The following is an 11,775-nucleotide window of genomic DNA, read 5'->3' as shown; positions in this document are numbered from 1 at the left end:
GTGGTGTGGAGCATGACCCACGGACCCCATTCCCGAGTTGTGGAGCGCGACCCGGAAGTCACCTCCCTTTCGAGTGTGGGAGGAAACCCCGGTTCCCTGAGTGTGGTCTGCTCTCGACGCGTTCTTCGGATACATTAGTTGAAGAAACATACATTTTGACTTCTCGAACCCCCCACCCACCCTTCCACTACCAAAAAACAAAAACAACAACAACAACAACGACAACAAGGCAAGGTTGACGACACGTCGAGGCGCGTGACGTCACGCATCTAATTTGCTCAACGCCTTTTCCATTGACGTCAGCACTCGGCCGTTGCCAAAACGTCAGGGAACGCGGCCTGTTTGACACGAAAGAGTGCGGCGTTGTTTGCGCAAATAAACATTCAAAAGGAATGTATAACTTGATGCGTTTCATCAAGAGCAAGTTGCATTCCTCAGAGAAAAGCGCCAAATCCTTATGACGTCCCGTTTACCCGCCGGAGGACGTACATGATGGCGGAGGGTTACAAGGCGGTGTGGTGCCAGCGGTTGCCATGGCGGAGCAAGGAAGGTGGCGGGAGGGGGGGGGAGAGAGGAAATTAAGGGAGGGGTGAGGGGCTGAGGGGTAAATATTCACAGAAAGAGAGAAGCGAAACGCGACCGATCGGTGATTGTGCGGCGGCCAAGACGGTAAAATCATAAACTCGTGGGACACACCACGAGCACCGCGGGGAAGGGACGATCGAGGCCTGCGCAAGGCGAGGCGAGGATCTTCGTGAGCGAGGCCTGTGTGTCTAACTCGCTGTCAGTTTGTCCGGCGGATCTTTCATTTTGTGTTGTTCACCAAATGTGTCCTTCAACTTGTCCATCTTGTCGATGTGCACGTCTCTCCGGACGCGGAGCTGCCTCTGTCCGTGCACACGATGAAAACGTTCGGCATTGTTGTTTTTTTGTACACGTACGAACGTGTGTGTGCCCGTCGGTACGGCCGCTCGTCCGTTTACGTACAGGCGCCAGCGCCAGTCCATGTACGCGCTTCGTACAGGGACACGTCCATGTGTGTGTGTGTGTGTGTGCGTACGTACAGCCCTCCGTCCATTTTCACACATATGTTGAGCCGCCCGTCCGATGGCAATCATCCACGTGCACCCATCGGTTCGTACAGGGACCCGTCTCTATGCACGCGTTCGTACAGGCACCCGTCTCTATGCACACGTTCGTACAGGGACGCGTCTCTATGCACACGTTCGTACAGGTACCCGTCTCTATGCACGCGTTCGTACAGGCACCCGTCTCTATGCACACGTTCGTACAGGCACCCGTCTCTATGCACACGTTCGTACAGGTACCCGTCTCTATGCACGCGTTCGTACAGGCACCCGTCTCTATGCACGCGTTCGTACAGGCACCCGTCTCTATGCACACGTTCGTACAGGTACCCGTCTCTATGCACGCGTTCGTACAGGTACCCGTCTCTATGCACGCGTTCGTACAGGCACCCGTCTCTATGCACGCGTTCGTACAGGGACCCGTCTCTATGCACGCGTTCGTACAGGGACCCGTCTCTATGCACGCGTTCGTACAGGGACCCGTCTCTATGCACGCGTTCGTACAGGGACCCGTCTCTATGCACGCGTTCGTACAGAGACCCGTCTCTATGCACGCGTTCGTACAGGTACCCGTCTCTATGCACGTGTTCGTACAGTGACCCGTCTCTATGCACGCGTTCGTACAGGGACCCGTCTCTGCACGCGTTCGTACAGGCACTCGTCTCTATGCACGTGTTCGTACAGGTACCCGTCTCTATGCAGTGTTCGTACAGGTACCCGTCTCTATGCACACGTTCGTACAGGCACCCGTCTCTATGCACACGTTCGTACAGGTACCCGTCTCTATGCACGCGTTCGTACAGGCACCCGTCTCTATGCACACGTTCGTACAGGCACCCGTCTCTATGCACACGTTCGTACAGGTACCCGTCTCTATGCACGCGTTCGTACAGGCACCCGTCTCGATGCACTAGTTCGTACAGGCACCCGTCTCTTTGCACGCGTTCGTACAGGGACGCGTCTCTATGCACGCGTTCGTACAGGGACCCGTCTCTATGCACGCGTTCGTACAGGGACCCGTCTCTATGCACGCGTTCGTACAGGGACCCGTCTCTATGCACGCGTTCGTACAGAGACCCGTCTCTATGCACGCGTTCGTACAGGTACCCGTCTCTATGCACGTGTTCGTACAGTGACCCGTCTCTATGCACACGTTCGTACAGGTACCCGTCTCTATGCAGTGTTCGTACAGGTACCCGTCTCTATGCACACGTTCGTACAGGCACCCGTCTCTATGCACACGTTCGTACAGGTACCCGTCTCTATGCACGCGTTCGTACAGGCACCCGTCTCTATGCACACGTTCGTACAGGCACCCGTCTCTATGCACACGTTCGTACAGGTACCCGTCTCTATGCACGCGTTCGTACAGGCACCCGTCTCGATGCACTAGTTCGTACAGGCACCCGTCTCTTTGCACGCGTTCGTACAGGGACGCGTCTCTATGCACGCGTTCGTACAGGGACCCGTCTCTATGCACGCGTTCGTACAGGGACCCGTCTCTATGCACGCGTTCGTACAGGGACCCGTCTCTATGCACGCGTTCGTACAGAGACCCGTCTCTATGCACGCGTTCGTACAGGTACCCGTCTCTATGCACGTGTTCGTACAGTGACCCGTCTCTATGCACGCGTTTGTACAGGGACCCGTCTCTGCACGCGTTCGTACAGGCACTCGTCTCTATGCACGTGTTCGTACAGGGACCCGTCTCTATGCACGCGTTCGTACAGGTACCCGTCTCTATGCAGTGTTCGTACAGGTACCCGTCTCTATGCACACGTTCGTACAGGTACCCGTCTCTATGCACGCGTTCGCACGGGCACCCGTCTCTATGCACGCGTTCATACAGCGACCCGTCTCTGCATGCGTTCGTACAGGCACTCGTCTCTATGCACGCTTTTGTACAGGGGCACGTTCATGTGCACGTATGTACAACCGCCCGTCCATGTCTGCGTACGTACAGGCACCCGTCAATGTGCCCCTGTGAGTGTTTGCACGTTCGTACAGGCATGTGTCGGTGTGTGCATACGTTCATGTGTGAATGGTGGCTCAGGCATGCTTATGCGTGACGTGGTAACGCACGTTGCATGTGTTTGTCAGTGTCGGTGTCATATGCACTTCATTGTTTGTTTGTTTGTTTGTTAATACTTGAACATCCTTTTTGCAGCAGCTTCATCATCACGTCCATAACTTGTTCCTTGTGTATCCCCATGGTAACGGCGTTGTTCTAGTATTGGGTTAAGAATAGTTGATGTTTCCAATTGAAGAAGTTTCTTTGCTGGTTTCAGGTCATCGCATCTTGAGGTATAACTGGACCTGACATCATGGGCCGAAAGAAGATTCAGATTGCTCGAATCACAGACGAGCGGAACCGACAGGTATGTTGCCGTCTGTAGATGGGAAATGAATAGTCCGTATCATTATTATTATTATGTCAGATCAGGTTCGATCTGTGACCTGCTACAGGTACCATGTAAACCTGTACTAACCTGTTCCATGGTCGGGTTGTCGGCGACGAAACCGTCTCCCCCACCAGGTTTTCTGGTGAGGAGGGTGTTTGGATATGGACACCCAGCAGGATTAAAAACAAAACCTGTCAAAGGGCGGAGGAGCTCCTTGTGAGCCAACGGCCATCCATATCTAGTGCCCAACTGTCTGCGGACGTCCTCCTGCAGTTGGGTTACTTTTTTTATGAGGAGGTTGGTGGCAGGATTTGCACTCCGGCCACCGTAAAACCCTTCATTCTGCAAAACGCAAAAAAAATCTGAAAACCCACTCCATGGGAGTACCTCCTGTGCAGCTTCCCTTAGCAGGTCAGCTCACCGGATGAGGGGATTGGGGCAAAGCCTTCGGGACCCCCAAGCTTTGATAGGAGGGAAACCACGGGGTAACATCCCTGGGTCAGATTGCGGGAGAGTGTGTCGGAGTGGTGCTGAGGTGTCGTCCACCAGACGGCGGTCTCCTTGGGTTAACCTGAGGCGGTCCCTTCGGGTGGGTGCCTGGAATGTCCTATCCCGAAGAGAGGATGATCACCTGTCTCTGTTATCATCTGAGCTCAAGCGTTTGGACATCGGGATTGCAGCTCTCTCTGAGGTTCGGAGACCGGATTGCGGCGAGATAATGGTGGGTGGTTACACCTACTATTGGTCTGGTCGCTCTGATGGTTACCATACCCAAGGAGTTGCTGTAGCTGTGTCCAATAAGCTGACCCCAATGATAATTGAGGTAACACCGGTCAACGAGCGTATGAGATTAAGGATTCGTCACTCCTTAGGTGTCATTTCCCTGGTCTCTGTTTATGCTCCGACTGAGGCGAGTGATCTCACCGTGAAGGATGCATTCTACGCCATGCTCGAGTCTGTGGTTGATCAGTGCCCCAGACGAGATACACTTCTAGTCTTGGGGGATTTCAATGCATCAACTGGAACTGATAGGGATGGTTATGAGGTGTGTGTTGGTCCCCATGGGTCAGGAACTATGAACCAGAATAGCACTAAGTTCCTTGACTTTGCAAGAAGTCATGGACTTAGGGTGGCTGGTTCATGGTTTCAGCGCCCACAAGCTCATCGCTGGACTTGGTATTCCAACGCTGGCGGTGTGGCAAAGGAGATTGACCATGTCCTCATTGACGGTCGTTGGAGGATGATCCAGAACTGCTGGGTCTACTGGAGTGCTCAGTTCCTCAATACTGACCACAGGCTTGTTGTAGCAACTCTAAAGCTGCACCTTAAATCCTGGAGAATGGTACCATCCCAGCCTAGGCTGGATGTTGGCAAGCTCAGGGATGAGAGAGTAGCTGAGGAGTTTGCGAACAGGCTGAGTGGACACTTGGGGGGTCTGGGTGCTTTGGGGGGTCCTGAAGAGTTGTGGAGCGCCTTCAAGACCACCGTGCTTGATGTTGCCGGTGGATGCCTTGGAGCTCACCGCAGGGCAAAGAAGAATTTTGTCTCTCAAGGGACACTGGATACCATTGACCAGAGTCGCAGGGCCAGGCTGAATGGCAGAGCTGAGCTGTTCAGGGAGCTGAGGCGTAAAACTGTACGTGCACTGAGGGTAGACAAGGAGGCCTATGTGCGAGGAATCTGTGAGAGGGTAGAGCATCACCTGTGGACAGGTGATTCTCGTCCCGCTTACAGGGGAATTCGCGCATTGCGTTCATCCAAGCCCATCCCTCGGAGCACTGCAGTTCGAGCAGAGAGTGGTAGGCTCTTGACAGAGGAGTCTGAAGTGAAGGCCCGCTGGGCTGGTTACTTTGAGCGGTTGTACCAGGCTGATCCCCCAGCTGTCGAGTTGGACGTCAAGGGTGTTACAATCCCTGTTGCTGACCCTCGGATCAACTGTGGTCCACCTTTGCTTGTGGAAACACGGGCTGCGGTGAACCAGTTGAAACAGGGTAAAGCTCCAGGGATCTGTGGCATCCATGCTGAACTTCTCAAGGCTGGTGGAAATGCTGCACTCGTGTCATTGCATGCAGTTTTGTGCTCTGCCTGGAACACAGGCATCATCCCAACTGACTGGAAGAGGGGCCTTGTTGTCCCTCTCTGGAAAGGGAAGGGTGATCGCCAAGACTGCAGCAACGACCGAGGGGTGACGCTGCTCTCAGTGCCGGGCAAGGTCTTTGCTCGGATAATTCTTGATAGGGTTCGCCACCATCTGCTTGAGCACCAGCGTCCAGAGCAGTCAGGCTTTACACCAAAGAGGTCAACGATTGACCGTATCCTTGCCCTTCGTGTCCTCACCGAACGCAGACGAGAGTTTCGGCAGGGGCTGCTTGCAGCCTATGTTGATCTCTGTAAAGCGTTCGATTCAGTGAATCGGGATGTCCTCTGGAGGATTCTTGGTCTTCGTGGGGTGCCACCAAAACTGATCGATCTGATGTCTGAATTCTACTCTGGTACTGAGAGTGCTGTGAAGTGTGGTCGTACCATCTCTGACTTATTTCCAGTTGTTACTGGAGTTCGTCAGGGGTGTGTACTTGCACCCACACTTTTCAGCACTTGTATGGACTGGATTTTAGGGAGGATGTCGGAGAGATCAAGCTGTGGTGCATCGTTTGGGAATGTCAAGATCTCGGACCTTGATTTTGCAGATGATGCAGTCATCTTTGCGTAGACTTTAGACATCCTTTTGGGGGCCCTCGAGGTGCTGAATGAGGAGTCGGAGCCGCTGGGATTACGGGTTTCTTGGGTCAAAACTAAGATCCAGGCTTTCGGTGACATCTTGGATGCTGCTGTCCTGTCTGTGTCTGTTTGTGGTGAGGATGTTGAGGTCGTGGAGAGATTCACTTACCTTGGCAGTGATATTCATGTCTCTGCTGGCTGCGAGTCAGAGGTCAATAGACGTCTGGGTCGGGCCTGGGGAGTCATGGATTCACTGGATCATGGGGTGTGGCGCTGCCGGTACCTGTGCAGGAGGACGAAAGTCCGAGTCTTCAGGTCCTTGGTTCTTCCAGTCTTGCTCTATGGGTGCGAGACTTGGACCCTGACCAAGGATCTGAGACGGAGACTTAATTCCTTTGGTACCAGGTCTCTTCTGAGAATCCTTGGCTATCGCTGGTCGGATTTTGTGTCCAACGTGCGGTTGCTGAGAGAGACTCGGATGAGATTTGTTACCTGCATAGTCCGTGAGCGTCAGTTGCGGCTGTATGGACATGTGGCTCGTTTTCCTGACGCTGATCCTGCTCACCAGATTCTCTCAGCGAGGGAGTCTCATGAGTGGAGGTGGCCAGTGGGCCGACCACGTTCCTCGTGGTTACAGCACGTTGACCATCATCTCAAGGAGATGGGGATGGGCCTGGCATCTGCCTGGGGGATGGCCAGACGGAGGCCCCTGGAGTTCCAGCGGAAAGTGAACGCAGCGACGCGCTGTTCTGGCAAATGCTCCCATACCTGACCTGATTATTATTATTATTTTCTTTATCTAATCGGACATGGTAGTTCGAGACTGTAACAAGATCAACCGTGTGCTGCGGATAATTATTGATGAGTTTTGCAAGGTGTACCCAGGCAAATTGTAACAACTTGCTCTTGTTAGTATCCAACTCAGCAGCACCCTCGGTATTATATGAGCCTTTTTTATTACATACCAAATTTTGTCTTGTTCACCTCCAAGTACTTTGATTTTTTTTTTTTTTGTGACTAACCAAACGTCCTCCACAGGTTCTTGCACCAAGTCGCTGAAATTGCTTCACGATTATTTTTGTCTTGAGGTGAACTCGACTTCACATTATTTGGTCAAATGCTATTGTGACGGTTCTGGCGGTTAACGTTAACCCCCCCCCCCCCGATCCACTCCAATTTGTGGTGACCGGCGGGCAACACCGCCAGCCCGGATAGCCGAGCGGTTCTCCTTAGGAGGCGGACACGTTGATTCTCAGAGATTATAATGCACACGTGAGGGACAGGGCGTGGCACTGGCGGAGCAACGGAGGCACAGGGAAGCACACACAGTACAGGGGGGTTTATACTCTAACCCCACGAAAAATACACGGACACATCAACTTAAAATAAACGCGGGAATTTAATGACGATGGAAATATTTACAATGGGATATTGCAAAATGTAATAATAAGCATGGGATAAATTAAACCGAAAGTTGAGGCTCCTCCACACACACTTAAATACAGACAAGGGGAAACAAAATAAAAGAAAATCCTTCCTTTATTCTGGCACTTAGCTTCGGGTCCAGAAGTGATCTTTTAGGACTTGACGATCAAACTGCATCGTCTCTCACGGCGTGAAATGCGCACAAGAAGCAATTCGGTGACGGTATTTGACGTCGGGTCTCACGAACAGCCGTGTCGCTTTTTCTCACGAGCGAATATCCAGACTGGGTGCAGGAGAGGAACGGTCAGTTCACACCGATGGCCCACACGACGAGACGATTTCTGAGGCCCCGTAATCAAGCCACTAGGCACGCTCTCCTTCCCTCCTCGGAAACGTACACACTACACGGCTCAGCCGAACAGTCGATGGCTCGCGTCTTGCTCAGTACGCGAACCTATTCGCCTCAGCACGAATACGAGAATCATGTCGTCTTCATGCGTCGAAAGAAAGCCAACCGTAAAGCCCTGTTCTTACAGGCCATCTCCTAGCTACGTTCTCTCTCAACCGTGTGCTTCCCTTACTCCCCGCTCGTCCAACCAAGCCAACCTCCTCCCTTCTCTATCTCTCCTTGACATCACACCGGACAACCGTTCCACCTCTGGGGCGTGGCTTCCTCGCACCGAACACGGGAAGGTGGGGCTTCTGCCAGCTCCACTCGCCTGGCTCGCTTGTTCTGGTTGTTGTGAAAGTGAACTCTATCATTGCTGGTTTGTAATACAGAAATACAGGGGAAAAGTCATAGGGGGGCAATTACATACTGGGGGAACTTATCCTTCATCCGTCTAATTAACACTGCACCACCTCCCCGTGTGGTGCCGCGTAACACTTTAGCTCAGTTTCCCGACTTGATTACATCGAGATGTCTCCTGCATGTCCACGGACCAAACCACTCTATTTATTCCTAACTTTCCGATTAAATTCCTCCATCTACTCCCACAACCGGAACATTTTTTTTTTTTTGTCACTCTTGATATAACAAATTACATTATGATTAATGGGACTTTGGTGGACAGTCCCGTTTTAACGAAACTCAGCTCGTTCTAGCAAAATTTAGATTTCGTAAGCTTATAAAAATGCATTGCGCTGTCATGGATAAGTGAAACTACCTTACTCATTTTGTTTTTGTGGTGCTCTGCCAATACGAGTGCAGCAGGTATATCTGTATCAAGTGAAATGTAGTTTTTAATTTATTTTGGAGGAGGAGGAAAGGGGGTGGTGTGCTGTCATTGTGGTAAGTCCCACTTGGATGCCTTAAATGCTTTGGGCATGTGGGGGTTAGGGGAGTCTTAACTTGGGTGGGGGATGAGAAGGCGAGGGGCTGGAGTGGGAGTCCAACGATAATTAATTTGTAATTAATTATTTATCTGTTGACCATTGCATGGCACCTGATGTTTGAAAATGTAGGTTAAGAGCAAGAATCTGGAATTTGTTCAGGATGCCGGAGATAGCTCGCCTACTCTTCATGAAGGACACCTTGGGATTGTTATCATCCACCAAGTGGTACCGGCAGATAGGTCGCCCAGTGTAACATCCATCCAAGGGACGGCGCATACATTTATGAATCACCCTGCCTGTGAAACACCAGCATGACAGAGTTTCGCTGGGTCAAGATTGGAACCCAGGCTGGACAGCTTTGAGGAGAGTGTGCACACCTCGAGGTTTAGACCATCCAACCTGCTTTTGAAAAAGCTGAGATGGCACATCTGTCTGCCATGAACTTTTGTTTGCTTATTGCAATTGCAATATGCTGGGTGTCGGATTGGGGGGAATCTACGCTTGGCATATTGTTACGAAAACGAGACTTTGTGTAATTTCTTGTGATGGTTTCCTTCGGTGGATTAGAAAGGTTAATGATGTAATTATTATTGTTGGGGCACCTTTTTCACATCCACATCCGGGTTTCGCGTGATCCCAGACTCACTTCCTGTCATTAGTCCCATCTATTTAACGATGCCCTCGTGTAAGGATGTGCACACAGACAACAAATGAGACTCGGGAGAGATGTGAGGACTCTGGTACAAACAGATAGGCAGACCCTGACAGCAACGAACCACTCGACCCGGGAATGGCTGTTTTTACCTGGTGCTGTGTTTGAGGCACAGAGTCTGCTCAACACGGCCAACTTACCAGACCTGAGTAATAAATACTGATAATGTGATCGTCATATACCGATTCTCCCAGCATTCTCATAGGCCCAGCTCCGTACTGGCAGGAGAGCTGAAAGGGACTCTTTCCCCACTGTACCAACGTTGTCTTTATTCCCCTTTATCCCCTCATTTAGCCAAGAATTTAGATTTTGTCTTAAAAAAAAAAACAGGTGGCGAAGTGGAAAGATGACTCATCGTGGTTGCCATTACGGTTTAAAGCTGCCAAACCCACCAAGTACAATCAAAGATGATTGGAAGATTCACCAATTCCAGCCATGAAAGCCTCAAGTGTCGGCAGCTCATACACACAGTGCAGTTGTATCGATGACATCCATTTCTCGCTCTGGAATTTTCAACATCAGATGCCATTGCGAGAAATAAAGAGAAGCAAGAGTTGCACTTCCATCTGAGATTAACTTATCAAGCATTTACAATTTTCATGGTCATCTGTGTTTAATGTGAAGATATTGGAACCGTACCCCAGGGAGAGAGCAGACATGCATGGACACGTCGGAGACCCGAGGATGAGTTATTTCAATAGTCTGTTTGTAAGTAGACCTTTGCCCCTTGTCTAAAGGTTTGGGGTGGCATGCGTTGACGTTAGCTTGTATTTTCCGGTGTGATGTCTTCCCTCCCCACTCTGCTCCTTTCAATCTTTCTTTCAATACCCCATTGGTCCGTTCCAAAACCCAAACTTTTGACCCGCTATTTTTGTCACATCATGAATTAAACTGTGAATAAAATCATCCAAAGTCCAAAAGTTGTAGAAACCCTTGATAGAAGCAAGGGAGAATGGTTGAAAATGTTCAAGGAATGGAAAGAATTGTGATTATTGTCGAGAAAAGAGGTATAAATGGAAGTCAACTGTATTCTGCTCAAGTTTATGCAGACTTTTGGGCCTGACTATGTCCTGTGAGGAGAAAGTAGCTCAGGGCTGGTCCTTGCCCATGTCCTAAAAGCTTCTCCAGGGAGGAGGAAGGTGCGCAGAGTGCGAGAAGAGAAGGAATGGGCTCATAGTACGGAGAGGGTAGGAAGAAAGCCTAGAATGCTGCTTGGTTCGTGGGGAGCTGCTGGTCCCATAGACGGAGCAGAAACGGAACTGTTTGCAGTTCACATATCTTACACACCGAAGAGGACTTGGTTACTGGGTCTGGATGCTTCAGAGATGTGGATGCATGTCTTATCACACCGCATCGCCACTCCACTCACCACCCATCTTCTTTGCCTGTAAATACTTGCTTTGAAACGATTGTGTGTGTGTGTGTGTGTGTGTGTGTGTGTGTGTGTGTGTGTGTGTGTGTGTGTGTGTGTGTGTGTGTGTGTGTGTGTGTGTGTGTGTGTGTGTGTGTGTGTGTGTGTGTGTGTGTTGGTTGTTATTTAAAATCTGTCTCAGTTGTCCTTTCTTTCATTGTTTCGACACAGCATAGTTATGTACATGCACAGTTAGACGGGAAGTTGTACCCCACCTGAGTTGCTCTCGTTACTGTATCGTTACTCTCTCGTTACACTCACTGTATCGCTCAGCAGTAACCCGAATGTGCGCTGAGGACATGAAACTCGGTTAATTTAGTCGCCTCCTCTTGTAAAGGGAGTCCAACGGATAACCTTGTCAGAGTTGACGAGGGTAATTAACGTTCGTGGTTGTTTAGCAACTTGCCAGACCTTGGCTGGTGGCCTCATGGCCAGGCGTTCGGAAAGAACTCGAGGGCTTTCCTTCATGGCAAACCTCGAACCCTGGCCCATAACAATACATTTGAAAATGTGTGTGTGGGCATACCTACCACGAAAAATGAAAACTTTTGTCGTTGCCATGTATTTTAGGGGTCTAGCTTTCCGCACCTCCATCATTTGGAGGTTATTCTAATAACCAAGCTACCCTAAGGTCGTCTTGTAATCAATGACTACATTGCACTTATGTTACACCTTGTCTGTGTT

At 50.7% G+C, this 11,775-nt stretch overlaps 1 protein-coding gene across 10 annotated transcripts in view; it reads left to right on the top strand.

Moving 5' to 3' along the window:
* Positions 1 to 582: 582 nt before the first annotated feature.
* Positions 583 to 11,775, top strand: part of LOC147015062 (myocyte-specific enhancer factor 2C-like) — a 108,839-nt gene continuing 97,646 nt past the window's right edge. For 4 of the 10 annotated variants that reach the window (XR_015050211.1, XR_015050210.1, XM_085849436.1 and 1 more), the window contains exons 1-2: positions 584 to 783; positions 3,377 to 3,466. Coding sequence is in view for 8 of the 10 variants with exons in the window: in XM_085849436.1 (XP_085705562.1) it covers positions 3,413 to 3,466 (54 nt within the window). In the remaining 2 variants the exon portion in view is untranslated. Of the gene's footprint in view, positions 784 to 3,376; positions 3,467 to 11,775 lie in introns of all 10 variants that reach the window. The other 6 variants (XM_085849438.1, XM_085849434.1, XM_085849433.1 and 3 more) reach the window with 6 other exon arrangements.

The sequence above is a fragment of the Eptatretus burgeri genome, chromosome 12, assembly GCF_056783735.1.
Source record: "Eptatretus burgeri isolate ZD-2024b chromosome 12, Ebu_testis_v1, whole genome shotgun sequence".
In the NCBI taxonomy this organism is placed as follows: Eukaryota; Metazoa; Chordata; class Myxini; order Myxiniformes; family Myxinidae; genus Eptatretus; species Eptatretus burgeri.
This window is presented reverse-complemented; position numbering and strand designations above follow the sequence as displayed.